The following is a 14,161-nucleotide window of genomic DNA, read 5'->3' as shown; positions in this document are numbered from 1 at the left end:
CGAATCGGGAGCTCCCTCCGCAACCCAACCATTAGGCCAGGGACAGCGGGAGCTGCCTGGGTGAAGAGACTTTATTGTTGTGCAATAACACCTGGAAAAGGGTGTGTTTGGGCAGCTTCGGCTCTCCCAGGTGAAGACATCACCCTCCTCCAACCAGACGACCGGTGTTAAGACTGATCGATATTGCAACTACAAAGATTGATTCCTCCTGGCCTTCCTCTGCCTCAGCCTCAGCCTCTTCCTCTTTGCCTCTCACTCCTTACAATATCAATTATTAAGAACAAAGAACAAAGAAAATTACAGCACAGGAACAGGCCCTTCGGCCCTCCAAGCCTGCGCCGATCCAGATCCTCTATCTAAACATGTCGCCTATTTTCTAAGGGTCTGTATCTCTTTGCTTCCTGCCCGTTCATGTATCTGTCTAGATACATCTTAAAAGACGCTATCGTGCCCGCGTCTACCACCTCTGCTGGCAACGCGTTCCAGGCACCCACCACCCTCTGCATAAAGAACTTTCCCCACATATCCCCCCTAAACTTTTCCCCTTTCACTTTGAACTCGTGACGCCTAGTAATTGAATCCCCCACTCTGGGAAAAAGCCTCTTGCTATCCAACCTGTCTATACCTCTCATGATTTTGTACACCTCAATCAGGTCCCCCCTCAACCTCCGCCTTTCTAATGAAAATAATCCTAATCTGCTCAACCTCTCTTCATAGCTAGCGCCCTCCGTACCAGGCAACATCCTGGTGAACCTCCTCTGCACCCTCTCCAAAGCAAACACATCCTTTTGCTAATGTGGCAACCAGAACTGCACGCAGTATTCCAAATGTGGCCGAACCAAAGTCTTATACAACTGTAACATGACCTGCCAACTCTTGTACTCAATACCCCGTCCGATGAAGGAAAGCATGCCGTATGCCTTCTTGACCACTCTAATGACCTGCGTTGCCACCTTCAGGGAACAATGGACCTGAACACCCAAATGTCTCTGTACATCAATTTTCCCCAGGACTTTTCCATTTACTGTATAGTTCACTCTTGAATTGGATCTTCCAAAATGCATCACCTCGCATTTGCCCTGATTGAACTCCATCTGCCATTTCTCTGCCCAACTCTCCAGTCTATCTATATTCTGCTGTATTCTCTGACAGTCCCCTTCACTATCTGCTACTCCACCAATCTTAGTGTCGTCTGCAAACCTGCTAATCAGACCACCTATACTTTCCTCCAAATCATTTATGTATATCACAAACAACAGTGGTCCCAGCACGGATCCCTGTGGAACACCAATGGTCACACGTCTTCATTTTGAGAAACTCCCTTCCACTGCTACTCTCTGTCTCCTGTTGCCCAGCCAGTTCTTTATCCATCTAGCTAGTACACCTTGGACCCCATGCGCCTTCACTTTCTCCATCAGTCTACCATGGGGAACCTTATCAAATGCCTTACTGAAGTCCATGTATATGACATCTACAGCCCTTCCCTCATCAATCAACTTTGTCACTTCCTCAAAGAATTCTATTAAGTTGGTAAGACATGACCTTCCCTGCACAAAACCATGTTGCCTATCACTGATGAGCCCATTTTCTTCCAGATGGGAATAGATCCTATCCCTCAGTATCTTCTCCAGCAGCTTCCCTACCACTGACGTCAGGCTCACCGGTCTATAATTACCTGGATTATCCCTGCTACCCTTCTTAAACAAGGGGACAACATTAGCAATTCTCCAGTCCTCCGGGACCTCACCCATGTTTAAGGATGCTGCAAAGATATCTGTTAAGGCCCCAGCTATTTCCTCTCTCGCTTCCCTCAGTAACCTGGGATAGATCCCATCCGGACCTGGGGACTTGTCCACCTTAATGCCTTTTAGAATACCCAACACTTCCTCCCTCCTTATGCCGACTTGACCTAGAGTAATCAAACATCTGTCCCTAACCTCAACATCCGTCATGTCCCTCTCCTCGGTGAATACCGATGTAAAGTACTCGTTTAGAATCTCACCCATTTTCTCTGACTCCATGCATAACTTTCCTCCTTTGTCCTTGAGTGGGCCAATCCTTTCTCTAGTTACCCTCTTGCTCCTTATATATGAATAAAAGGCTTTGGGATTTTCCTTAACCCTGTTTGCTAAAGATATTTCATGACCCCTTTTAGCCCTCTTAATTCCTCATTTCAGATTGGTCCTACATTCCCGATATTCTTCCAAAGCTTCGTCTTTCTTCAGCCGCCTAGACCTTATGTATGCTTCCTTTTTCCTCTTAGCTAGTCTCACAATTTCACCTGTCATCCATGGTTCCCTAATCTTGCCATTTCTATCCCTCATTTTCACAGGAACATGTCTCTCCTGCACGCTAATCAACCTCTCTTTAAAAGCCTCCCACATATCAAATGTGGATTTACCTTCAAACAGCTGCTCCCAATCTACATTCCTCAGGTCCTGCCGAATTTTGGTATAGTTGGCCTTCCCCCAATTTAGCACTCTTCCTTTAGGACCACTCTCGTTATATTTGATCATTATTTTACCCCTCTCTCTCTCTCTCTCTCAATACACAGTGGGTGTAACTCTTCTACCCCATGCCTTGAGGCATGTATAAAGGCAATGGCTGAGGTTGTCAGTCCCTCGGCCATTGTGGGCGGCCTCAAAGATGTACGGGAAGGCAGTGTTTCTCCTGAAGACCAAGCGGGCGGCGTCCCTGGTCGTAAGGAAGGGATTCACTGTGTGGGGGAGGGGTGGGGGTGACCTTCCTGTCAGTGGACCCTCTGTTGTCAAATGTCCCGCCCTTCATTCCCAGTGAGCTCCTCCTCCTCCACCTGCTCCATCTGGGGGAGGTGAGGTCGGAGATCACCCCAGTTCCGCTCGGTATTCAGGAGAACAGCCTCCGGCCTGTCTACTCCTTCCGCCGCCAGCTCTATATGCAGCTGGCATGGGAGGAGGTCACAGAGGGCCAGTTTAATGTTGAGTTCCAGGTGGCGGCCTACCACATCTTCTGGACCTCGGACGGGGCGCGATGCCATGCCTGCAAGCGGGTGGGGCATGATCGGAAGAGCTGCCTCAACCTCTGGGCTGCCAACTCCACCTCGGCTGCACAGGGTGGCGCCACTGCCACTGCCCCTCCCCCTACTCACCCAACACCTGCAACCACCACCGCTCAGGTGGTTCTGGGGGCGGTGGTTTTCATAGCCTCCAATGGGGAGGGGAGACCTGTCTGGGTGGAAGGAAGGCACAGCGCAAGCCAAAACACCTGAAGGCGCACCCCCTGGACACAGAACAACAACCTGAGAATGAGCTTAGCCCTAGGCCCAATCCAGGGGAGCCCACCTGCCCCACGGCTGAGCTTGGGCCCAAGGGATCTGGGCAGGGGGTGTGGAGGTAGAAGCAGAGGCCTCAACTGAGATGGAAGTCTCTGAGCCCCTACCTGAATAAGAGGTGCAGGCAGCCCCGCTCTGAAGAGGGCCAGGAGTTGCGGGGTCCATCTCCTGGCGCGAGTCCTCGGGCTTCCCCCATCACCAGCACCATCAGGGCCTCGAGCCCTAAGTGGCGGCCCTCTGTCCCTCAGGCTGGAGTGGGGAAAGCCCCTGTTAATTTGACAACTCCGAATGAGGAGGGAGAGGGCTCGCCTGTGGTGGGTGAGCCTGCGGACCCCACGGGAGAAGTGTCTCCTTTGGCCGATGGGTCGGGTGTCCTGGGTGGACTCGAGACCTGTGAGGGTCAACCCTCCCAGCAGCCTGATGCTGCCGCCCAGGATGTGCCCAACCCAGAGGCCAATTTGCAGAATTCCCCGTCTGCTGGGACTGTGGGCGCTGGTGGGGCGGGAGATGGCCTCCTCTCCCCGCCTCTGGTCCCAGCTCCAGGTGGATTTCCGGAGTCAGGAACTACCATCTGCCTTGGGCCATTCACTGGCCTGGGGCTGAAGGTGGAGGGGAGTCCTGGACTGCTGGTGCCCATAGCCTCCAGCCCAGTAGATGAACCCAGACAGGACTCCTCCGCCATCGATCCTGCGGAGGGGGAGATCGTGACAGAGCGTGGTGGGTGTGTCGGCCGCAGGCAGTGACGACCCGGAGGTGGATGGGGACTCAGTGTGGGGCACGGTGGACAACCTTGAATCCATCGCCAGTGAAGCAGTGGATTCCTTCGTGCCTCCCACCGAGTCTCCTCTCATCCCCACCGCCAAACTCTGGGACTTGCTCGTGGCATGCAGAGGTTACCCCAATAAAGTTCAGCTGGCCCTCGGTCAGTGGTCAAGTTTGGTGCTGATCATCCAGTCCATCCGTGCCGCCCTCAAGAAGGGAGGGAAGGCTGTGGGTGTGAAACTGGTTGAGAGGCGCCGGTTTAAAGTGTTCCTCAATGGGTTGCTGGGGGAATGGAAGGCCAGGTGCACTTCCGCTCCCTCCTCACAGTGAGGTGTTGGTGACGGGTTTTAAGTACCTTTGCCATGAAGATAACTATAGCCAGCCTCAACATCAACGGCAGCAGAGGGGCTCACCGCAGATTTCACAATCTCTCAGTCCTTAGGGAAGGGAGATACGCGGTGAGCTTTCTGCAGGAAACCCACACCGTTCCGGGAGACAAAGCCACCTGGCTCCTGGAGTGGCAGGGTGGGGTCTACATGAGTCACCTCACCCCTATTTCTAGTGGGGTGGCTATCTTGTTGGCCCCGACCTTTCAGCCGGAGATCTTGGGGGTTAGGAGCTAGTGCCGGGCCGCTTGCTCCACCTCGCCGTTCACCTGTGTAGCGTGCCGCTCCACTTTGTGAACGTGTACGCGCCCAGACCCGGCGCGCTTCTTTGAAGAAGTGTCCGCTCTCTTGAGCTCCATCGATAGCAGCACGTGCATCATCCTCGGGGGGAATTTTAACTGTACCCTCGAGGTGAGGGATTGTTCCGGTCCCCAGCGCGGCCAAGCGTCGGTGGAGAAGTTGAGGGGACTGATCAGCTCCCTTAACTTGGTCGACGTCTGGCGGAATCTCCATCCCGACTCCAGCGCCTTCACGTGGAGGTCTGGAGGAGGGGGGTCGCGAATCGACCACCTCTACATTTCGCAGGCGTACGTCTCCCGTGTCTCGGCGGCATCCATGCGGCTGGTACCGTGCTCGGACCACCGCCTGGTGTGGGCGGAGTTCACTCCGCTCCGCACGTGGGCGGGGTCCGCGTACTGGCACTTTAACAACCGGCTGCTGGAGGACGTGCGATTCCGGGATTCGTTCCGTCAATTCTGGGCCGACTGGAGAAGGAAGCAGGGGGGCTTCCCCTCCTTGAGGCTATGGTGGGATGTGGGCAAGACTCACATCCGCGTCTTCTGTCAGGAGTACGCGAAGGGGTCGACCAAGAGGCGGGAAGCCGAGATCGGGTGCCTGGAGAGGGAGGTGCTCGACTTGGAGTCCCGTCTCAGTCATGCCATCGCGGACCCAGCCCTGTGGCAGGTGTACAAAGAAAAGAAGGGCGCACTGAGGGACCTGTAGCTCATAGTCCCAAGGTGTGTACGTGAGGTCACGGATCCAGATTTGGACCGTGCCTCACCCTTCTTCCACGCATTGAAAAAATGGCAGGGGGTCCGTAAACAGCTCATTGAGCTGCTGGCCATTGACGGATCCTCCATCACGGATCCAGAGGGAATGGGCCTGCTGGTCCGTACCTATTACAGTGCGTTGTTCTTCCTGGATCCATCCAGCGAGGACAGACTCAGAGTTTTGTGGGAGGACCTGCCGAAAGTCAGGCCGGAGGATGCCGAAGGATTGGAGGCTCCGCTCACATTGGCGGAGCTGACCAACACCCTCCAGTAGCTCTCAAGGGGCAAATCCCCAGGGCTGGACGGGTTGACCATGGAGATCCTCAGGGCGTTCTGGGAGATGCCCCTCATGTGGCACAGGGCGGTCATCGTCCTGCTGCCGAAGAGGGACGATCTTCGCTTGCTTAAGAACTGCTGCCCAGGACACCATCCACCTGGTCCGGGACCTGATCCATCTTTCCCAGAGGACTGGTCTGTCGGTCGCCTTTCTCTCCCTCGATCAGGAGAAGGTGTTTGACAGGGTGGATCATGATTACCTTTGCGGGACTGTGCGCACATGCGGACTCTGGATTCATTTTGTGGCCAAGGTCCAACTTTTATACGCCGCCACAGAGTGTCTAGTCAAAGTTAACGGGTCCTTGATGGCGCCCCTTCACTTCGGGAGAGGAGTGCGTCAGGGATGCCCCATGTCCGACCAATTGTACACCATCTGCGTAGAGCCATTCACTTGCCTGCTTCGCAGGAGGTTAGCAGGTTTGGCTCTGCGTGGGCTGGTCATGTGGGTTGTCCTCTCGGCTGATGACGTGCTCCTCGCGGTCACAGATCCCGTTGACTTGCGGAGGATGCGCGACTGCCAGCAGACCTTTTCTGCCGCGTCCTCCGCGAGGATCAATTGGGAGAAATGTTCCGGATTCCTGGTGGGTCAGTGGCGGGTGGACTCCCTGCCGGAGGAGTTGACACCCTTTGCGTGGAGCACCACGCACCTCCTCTATCTGGGAGTCCACCTCAGCCCCGCTGAGGAATCCTGGCCGGCAAACTGGCAGGAGTTGGAGGCGAAAGTCACCGCACGGCTGGGGCGTTGGACAGGACTGCTCCAAGTGCTTTCCTACAGGGGCCGAGCGTTGGTCATAAACCAACTGGTGGTCTCCATGTTGTGGTACCGGTTGGTCACTTTGGCCCCGCCCCCTGCATTTGCCACCAAGATCCAGAAGAAACTCGTCGATTTCTTCTGGGGCAAGAGGAAACACTGGGTCTCTGCCGCGGTCCTGAGTCTCCCGATCGAGGAGGGCGGCCAGTCGCTGGTGTGCGTCCGCACCCAGGCTGCGACTCTCCGCCTTCGGACCCTGCAGAGATACCTGTACGTCGAGCGTCCTCCCAGATGGTGTGCGCTGGCGACGTATTTTTTCCGCTGGGGCATTGCCTTCAAGACGATACGCAGCTCCAGGTGGAGACCAACAGCCGCGCCTGTCTTTTACCGGGATCTATTCAGAGTCTGAAACATGGTCGCCTCCAGTCAGGGCGCTCCCCCATTGCCGGTGGAGAGTGCCTTGGCTGTCCGGGCAGTCGGCTCCAGGGATGGACTGGCAGGCGGAGGAGTAGCCAAAGTCCCCGGGACACCCCTCACTGCGAGTGACGAGGGGGCTCGGGAGTGAGGAGCGCTCCTGGCTCCCCCATTCGGCCCGAACTCCCAGGCCCCGAAATCCTCCTCAGGAGCCGGTCCCGCACAACCCAAGCCACCTCTCGGAAATGTCCTCCGTGCCATTCCACACCGTGCGGAGGGGTTTCCTGCACGTGCTGCTCCTGCAAGCATTCCACTTCCTCGCCCTCATCTGCCCTGGCAGTGTGTGTTGCCATCTGGCGGTGAGAGGAAACCACGATGGAGTTCTCGCTACATGGGAGTCCTCCCCCTTTACATCGGGGACCTGGGGTGGAGGGTGTTGCACAGGGCAGTCCCGTGCAATAGACTTTGAAGCCTGTAATTTCTGCGGCCTGGACGAGTCCGTGTTCCATGTATATACAGAGTGTGCGAGGTTGCAGCCCCTCTTTGAGTATCTGAAGGGGCTGCTCCTCAAGCTTTGGCTGCACTTCAGCCCCACGGTCCTGAACTTTGGACACCCAGTGCGGAGGGGCGTGGGCCGGGAGGAGGATCTCCTCGTCTGTCTGCTCCTGGGCCTGGCCAAGTTGGCAATTCACAGGTCCAGGCTGCGGGCCGTCAGAAGGGTCCATCTGCGCTGACAGCCTGCCACTCTGCTGCGGTTACGTTCACGCCCGGGTGTCCCTGGAGAAGGAGCATGCGGTGTCTGCCGATTGGCTTGAGGCCTTCCGCGACCGGTGGGCACCGTAGGGGCAGGCGTGCATCATCGACGCCGAGAATGGCATTTTAATTTGAATTTTTGCTTGATTCAATTTTAATGAAGTTATTTTATCAAATGTATATGAAGGGGGCCTGAGGAATAAAGGCCCCCTTGACAAAAAATATATAAAATGTGCCTGGAGTGTAAAGGCCAGCTTCTCAAAAAAAAAACGAAAAGAAAAATGGGATTAGATAGAGCGAAAAGAAAAAAAAGAAAGAACAAAAAAAAACAAGATTAGACACTCTGTCTGACATGTCCAATCTCTCTTCTCCCCACTCAGCCAAGTACAGGCGTTGAGCTCTTCTTCCGTCGCCTCCGCCTCCGGGCTCACTTCTTCGACCAGGAGTCCTCCCCCCGACCAGCAGACCCATTCACCCGCCTCCAGCATTCTCCCTCTACCTGGACCCCTCCCCCTGGCCTCTTACCCGCTCTTGATCTCTTCATTGAAAACTGTCGGCGAGACATTGGTCGTCTCAATTTCTCTGCCCCCCTCACTCACTCTAACCTGTCCCCCTCTGAACTTGAGGCACTCCGTTCTCTCAGGTCTAACCCCGACATGGTCATCAAACCTGCAGACAAGGGTGGTGCTGTTGTTGTATGGCGTACCGACCTCTACCTTGCAGAAGCTCAACGCCAACTCACAGACACCTCTTCCTACCTCCCTCTGGACCATGACCCCACCACCAAACATCAAGCCACCGTCCAAAGGACTGTCACTGACCTCATCTCCTCTGGAGATCTTCCCTCTACAGCTTCCAACCTCATAGTCCCGCAACCCCGGACAGCCCGCTTCTACCTCCTTCCCAAAATCCACAAACGGGACTGTCCCGGCAGACCCATTGTGTCAGCCTGCTCCTGCCCCACTGAACTTATTTCTTCCTATCTAGACTCCATCTTTTCTCCGCTGGTCCAGTCTCTTCCCACCTACATCCGTGACTCTTCTGACGCCCTACGTCATTTTGACAATTTCCAGTTTCCTGGTCCCAACCGCCTCCTCTTCACTATGGACGTCCAATCGCTCTACACCTCCATCCCCCACCAGGATGGTTTGAGGGCTCTCCGCTTCTTCCTGGAACAGAGGCCCAACCAGTCCCCATCCACCAACACCCTCCTCCGCCTGGCTGAACTTGTTCTCACATTGAACAACTTCTCCTTCAACTCCATGCATTTCCTTCAAGTAAAAGGTGTCGCTATGGGTACCCGCATGGGTCCTAGTTATGCCTGTCTTTTTGTGGGATATGTCGAGCATTCTTTGTTCCAGTCCTACTCAGGCCCCCTCCCCCAACTCTTTTTCCAGTACATTGATGACTGTATCGGTGCCGTTTCCTGCTCCTGCCCCGAACTAGAAAACTTTATCAACTTTGCTTCCAATTTCCACCCTTCGCTCACCTTTACATGGTCCATCTCTGACACTTCCCTTCCCTTCCTCGACTTCTCTGTCTCCATCTCTGGGGATAGGTTGTCTACCAATATCCATTATAAGCCCACTGACTCCCACAGCTACCTCGACTACACTTCTTCACACCCTACCTCCTGTAAGGACTCCATTCCATTCTCCCAGTTTCTCCGTCTCCGACGCATCTGCTCTGATGATGCTACCTTCCATGACGGTGCTTCTGATATGACCTCCTTTTTCCTCAACCGAGGATTTCCCCCCACTGTGGTTGACAGGGCCCTCAACCGTGTCCGACCCATTCCCCGCACCTCTACCCTCACCCCTTCCCCTCCCTCCCAGAACCGTGACAGGGTTCCCCTTGTCCTCACTTTTCATCCCACCAGCCTCCATATCCAAAGGATCATCCTCCGCCATTTTCGCCACCTCCAGCGTGATGCCACGACCAGTCGCACCTTCCCCTCCCTTCCCCTGTCAGCATTCCGAAGAGATCGTTCCCTCCGCGACACCCTGGTCCACTCCTCCATTACCCCCACCACCTCGTCCCCGTCCCAGGGCACCTTCCCTTGCAATCGCAGGAGGTGTAATACCTGCCCATTTACCTCCTCTCTCCTCACTATCCCAGGCCCCAAACACTCCTTTCAGGTGAAGCAGCGATTTACTTGTACTTCTTTCAATGTAGTATACTGTATTCGCTGCTCACAGTGTGGTCTCCTCTACATTGGGGAGACCAAACACAGACTGGGTGACCGCTTTGCGGAACATCTCCACTCAGTCCGCAAGCAGGACCCTGAGCTTCCGGTTGCTTGCCATTTCAACACTCCCCCCTGCTCTCATGCTCACATCTCTGTCCTGGGATTGCTGCAGTGTTCCAGTGAACATCAACGCAAGCTCGAGGAACAGCATCTCATCTACCGATTAGGCACACTACAGCCTGCCGGACTGAACATTGAGTTCAATAATTTCAGAGCATGACAGCCCCCCATTTTACTTTCATTTTTAGTCATTTTTAGTTATTTTTTCTTCCTTTTTTTTTGCATTCCTTTTTACATTTTTTACAATCTTTTTTTGCATTTATTTCATTTCATCTTAGTTTGCTTACCCACTGTTTTTTTCAGGTTGTTTTTCTTCAGGTTTGCACTTGCTGCTGTTCAATATTCAGTATATTCACACCTAATCTGTACTAATGCTTTGTCTTTCAACATACCATTAACATATTGTTTGCCTTTTCTCCGTGACCTTTTGGTCAGCTATGCGGCCTGGTCCAATCTGCACCTTCTCCTTTGTTATCTCTTGCCCCACCCCCACCTCACTTGTTTATAATCTGTGACTTTTCTAATATTTGTCAGTTCCGAAGAAGGGTCACTGACCCGAAACGTTAACTCTGCTTCTCTTTCCACAGATGCTGCCAGACCTGCTGAGTGGTTCCAGCATTTCTTGTTTTTGCACCCAAGTACTGTCTCTCTGAGAGGACATGAACTGCTCTGTAATTGTGAGCTCAGTTTGCTTGAGCAGCTTTATTAGGGGGAAGGGTTTGGGCCCGAAGTCGGGGGATTTTAAGGATTGATAAATCGGGAGGATGCCAATCAGTTGAGCAGGACTGTAGCTGGTCGAGGGGTTAATGTCACTGGAGCATTGACCATCCTGTTGTAATCCACAGGTGACCGTCTTTAGCGTTGACCTGAACAGCACGGTGCCTGACTATCCCAAGAGGATTGTGGACGTGTTCCCGCCCGTTGTCAGGGGCAACCACCCACTGGGGAACCTGGACGTGGTTTATTACTCCTACACCCATGCAGCCGTGTTCGTCTTCAAGGATACTGTGTACTGGAGGGTCGTCAATGAACGGGATCGTGAGGGAAATGCCTCATTGCCTCTCAATGGCCTTCTGCCCCAGGGTCGCGTTGCTGAGCACTGGTATGACATCTGTGAGGTGGATGGTTCCAGAATACCGGGACGCCAGTAGGGCAGGGAAAGAGGGGACACTGCTCTCTGAAAGGGCCCACCGAATTTTACTAACTCCATTCCGCTTGTCAGCGACAAAGCAGATTGCCGTACAGAGTCTCAGCAAAATGATCAGACGGTGGAGACCTCAGACATTTCACTTCTGCTCGACCCACTTCAAATCGTTCTGTTTTATATTTTGCAGTTGTAGTTTTCTGCCACACAGTCTGTCCAACATCAGGCCAGGGACCTGCGGTGAGCTCAACATTACTGCCTGTTAGTCCTCTGTCAAAGTTCACCGAACACACCTATTTCACAGGGTTAGAGTGCAGCAGCTCAAGCATCAGTTAACAACGGGAATTACAAGGGAACTTCACTGTCATTCATTTTGAATATGAGCACCTCTATATTGGGAGCTTCACTCTGTATCTAACCCCATACCGTACCTGTCCTGGTAGTGTTTGATGGGGACAGTGTAGAGGGAGCTTTACTCTGTATCTAACCCCGTTTTTTTTTTTACAGTGTAGAGGGAGCTTTACTCTGTATCTAACCCCGTTTTTTTTTACAGCGTAGAGGGAACTTTACTCTGTATCTAACCCCTTTTTTTTTTACAGCGTAGAGGGAGCTTTACTCTGTATCTAACCCCGTACTGTACCTGCCCTGGTAGTGTTTCATGTGGACAGTGTAAAGGGAGCTTTACTCTGTATCTAACCCCGTACCGTACCTGTCCTGGTAGTGTTTCATGTGGACAGTGTAAAGGGAGCTTTACTCTGTATCTAACCCCGTTTTTTTTTACAGTGTAGAGGGAGCTTTACTCTGTATCTAACCCTTTTTTTTTACAGTGTAGAGGGAGCTTTACTCTGTATCTAACCCCGTTTTTTTTTACAGTGTAGAGGGAGCTTTACTCTGTATCTAACCCTTTTTTTCTTTACAGTGTAGAGGGAGCTTTACTCTGTATCTAACCCCGTTTTTTTTTACAGTGTAGAGGGAGCTTTACTCTGTATCTAACCCTTTTTTTTTTACAGTGTAGAGGGAGCTTTACTCTGTATCTAACCCCGTTTTTTTTTTACAGTGTAGAGGGAGCTTTACTCTGTATCTAACCCTTTTTTTTTTACAGTGTAGAGGGAGCTTTACTCTGTATCTAACCCCGTTTTTTTTTTACAGTGTAGAGGGAGCTTTACTCTGTATCTAACCCTTTTTTTTTTACAGTGTAGAGGGAGCTTTACTCTGTATCTAACCCCGTGCTGTACCTGTCCTGGGAGCGTTTGATGGGGACAGTGTAGAGGGAGCTTTACTCTGTATCTAACCAAAACTATTTTCGAAGTGAAGTGTGATGGTGATGAATTTTAAATTGTTTTTAATATTTGGGAGATCTGCTCCACGATTCTGATCAGTGATTAATTGTCAGGAGAGATGGAATGTGGTTGATGAGGAGTTCCTGTGTGTTGAGGATGGGTTGGATTTGATAAACTGTCCCAACAATTGTATCTCATTGATACCTGATTACTCCTGTATCCTATCCAGGTCTCAAATGTACGTGTAAAATTCTGCTGCACAAAGACTTTATATATTTGACAGTGGTTAGGTTTGGTGGTTTGGAAATTGTATATAATAAAACTTGGCAAATACTGCACAGGGCAATGGTGTAGTCTTGGTGAAGAGCTGGTGACTGTTCAATGGGTGCCAGAGTGCGGTCTCATGGCTGTAATGTTAGGTGTTGCAACTGGCGTTTCTCCGACTTGTCACCTGCGTCCTGTATTTCCAGAATGTTCCACAAAACCTTTAGATCTGCCAGGTGAATAGTACAGATATATTTGAGGAGAAGCGACACAAGATTATGAGGGAGAAGGGAATAGAAGGATCCGATGATAGATTTCGGGGAGGAAGGATAGAAGGAGGCTCGAGTGGAGTATAAACTCCGGAATGAATTGGTTGGGCCGAATGGCCTATTTCTGTTCTGTGTATCCGATGTAATTCTATTCACTTCAAACACTGCCTATGGTAGTGAGTCCCACATTCTCATCACTCTCTGGATAAAGAAGTTTCTTCCGAATTCCCGATTGGATTTATGGCCTCTAGTTCTGGTCTCACCTTCAAGTGGAAGCATCTTCTCTACATTTACCCTGTGTTACAACTGAGGCAGGAGGACTGCACTGTCATTTCGAGTTCCATTTCTCTACAGCTCACAACATATATTTAAATGTTTACCCAGTTACCAATTCGGTCAATCATAGAGTCTACTCTTTATCCCGGAATAAAATACACCAACCAGGTTTCTTTAATAAACAACAAAATTATTAGTTTATTATCAAAACAAGACTTATCTAGTAACAAAGCAAAGCATTAACACAGATTGAAATATGAAAGTTCCCTTTTTAAATTAGCCCCTCACACACTCACTCTGAAAAAAAATACAGAAATTCTCTCTGCAGAGGCTTGTGACAAAAGAAACAAAATGAAGAATACTTTGGCCAAATACTTTCTAATTCTTGAAGAAAAAAAGACAAAATATGGAAAGATGTCAGTTATCCTTTTTTGTTTGGCGTCCCAATTACGAGTAAACAGCTATCACTGGGATCTTCCTAGAACAGTTAGTTTCAGGGGACGTTGAGGATCAATTTTGTTTTATTCATTCATGCAATGTGGTGTCACTGGCCAGGCCAGCATTTATTGTCCATCCCTAATTGCCCTTGAGAAGGTGGTGGTGAGCTGCCTTCTTGAACCACTGCAGTCCATGTGGGGTAGGTACACCCACAGTGCTGTTAGGGAGGGAGTTCCAGGATTGTGACCCAGCGACAGTGAAGGAACGGCGATATAGTTCCAAGTCAGGATGGTGTGTGACTTGGAGAGGAACTTGCAGGTGGTGGTGTTCCCATGCATTAGCTGCCCTTGTCCTTCTAGTTGGTAGAGATCATGGGTTTGGAAGGTGCTGTCTAAGGAGCCTTGGTGCATTGCTGCAGTGC

General features: G+C 51.7%; 1 protein-coding gene across 4 annotated transcripts in view; it reads left to right on the top strand.

Moving 5' to 3' along the window:
* The window catches only part of LOC137367544 (matrix metalloproteinase-21-like), an 86,467-nt gene extending 73,683 nt beyond the window's left edge, over nt 1–12,784 (top strand). For 3 of the 4 annotated variants that reach the window (XM_068028654.1, XM_068028655.1, XM_068028656.1), the window contains exon 8: nt 10,915–12,784. In XM_068028654.1, coding sequence (XP_067884755.1) covers nt 10,915–11,220 — 306 coding nt within the window. In that variant the 3' untranslated portion in view covers nt 11,221–12,784. The remainder of the gene's footprint in view (nt 1–10,914) is intronic. The other variant, XM_068028658.1, reaches the window with a different exon arrangement.
* The last annotated feature ends 1,377 nt before the right edge of the window (nt 12,785–14,161 follow it).

Source organism: Heterodontus francisci, chromosome 1 (assembly GCF_036365525.1).
Source record: "Heterodontus francisci isolate sHetFra1 chromosome 1, sHetFra1.hap1, whole genome shotgun sequence".
NCBI classification, from domain to species: Eukaryota; Metazoa; Chordata; class Chondrichthyes; order Heterodontiformes; family Heterodontidae; genus Heterodontus; species Heterodontus francisci.
This window is presented reverse-complemented; position numbering and strand designations above follow the sequence as displayed.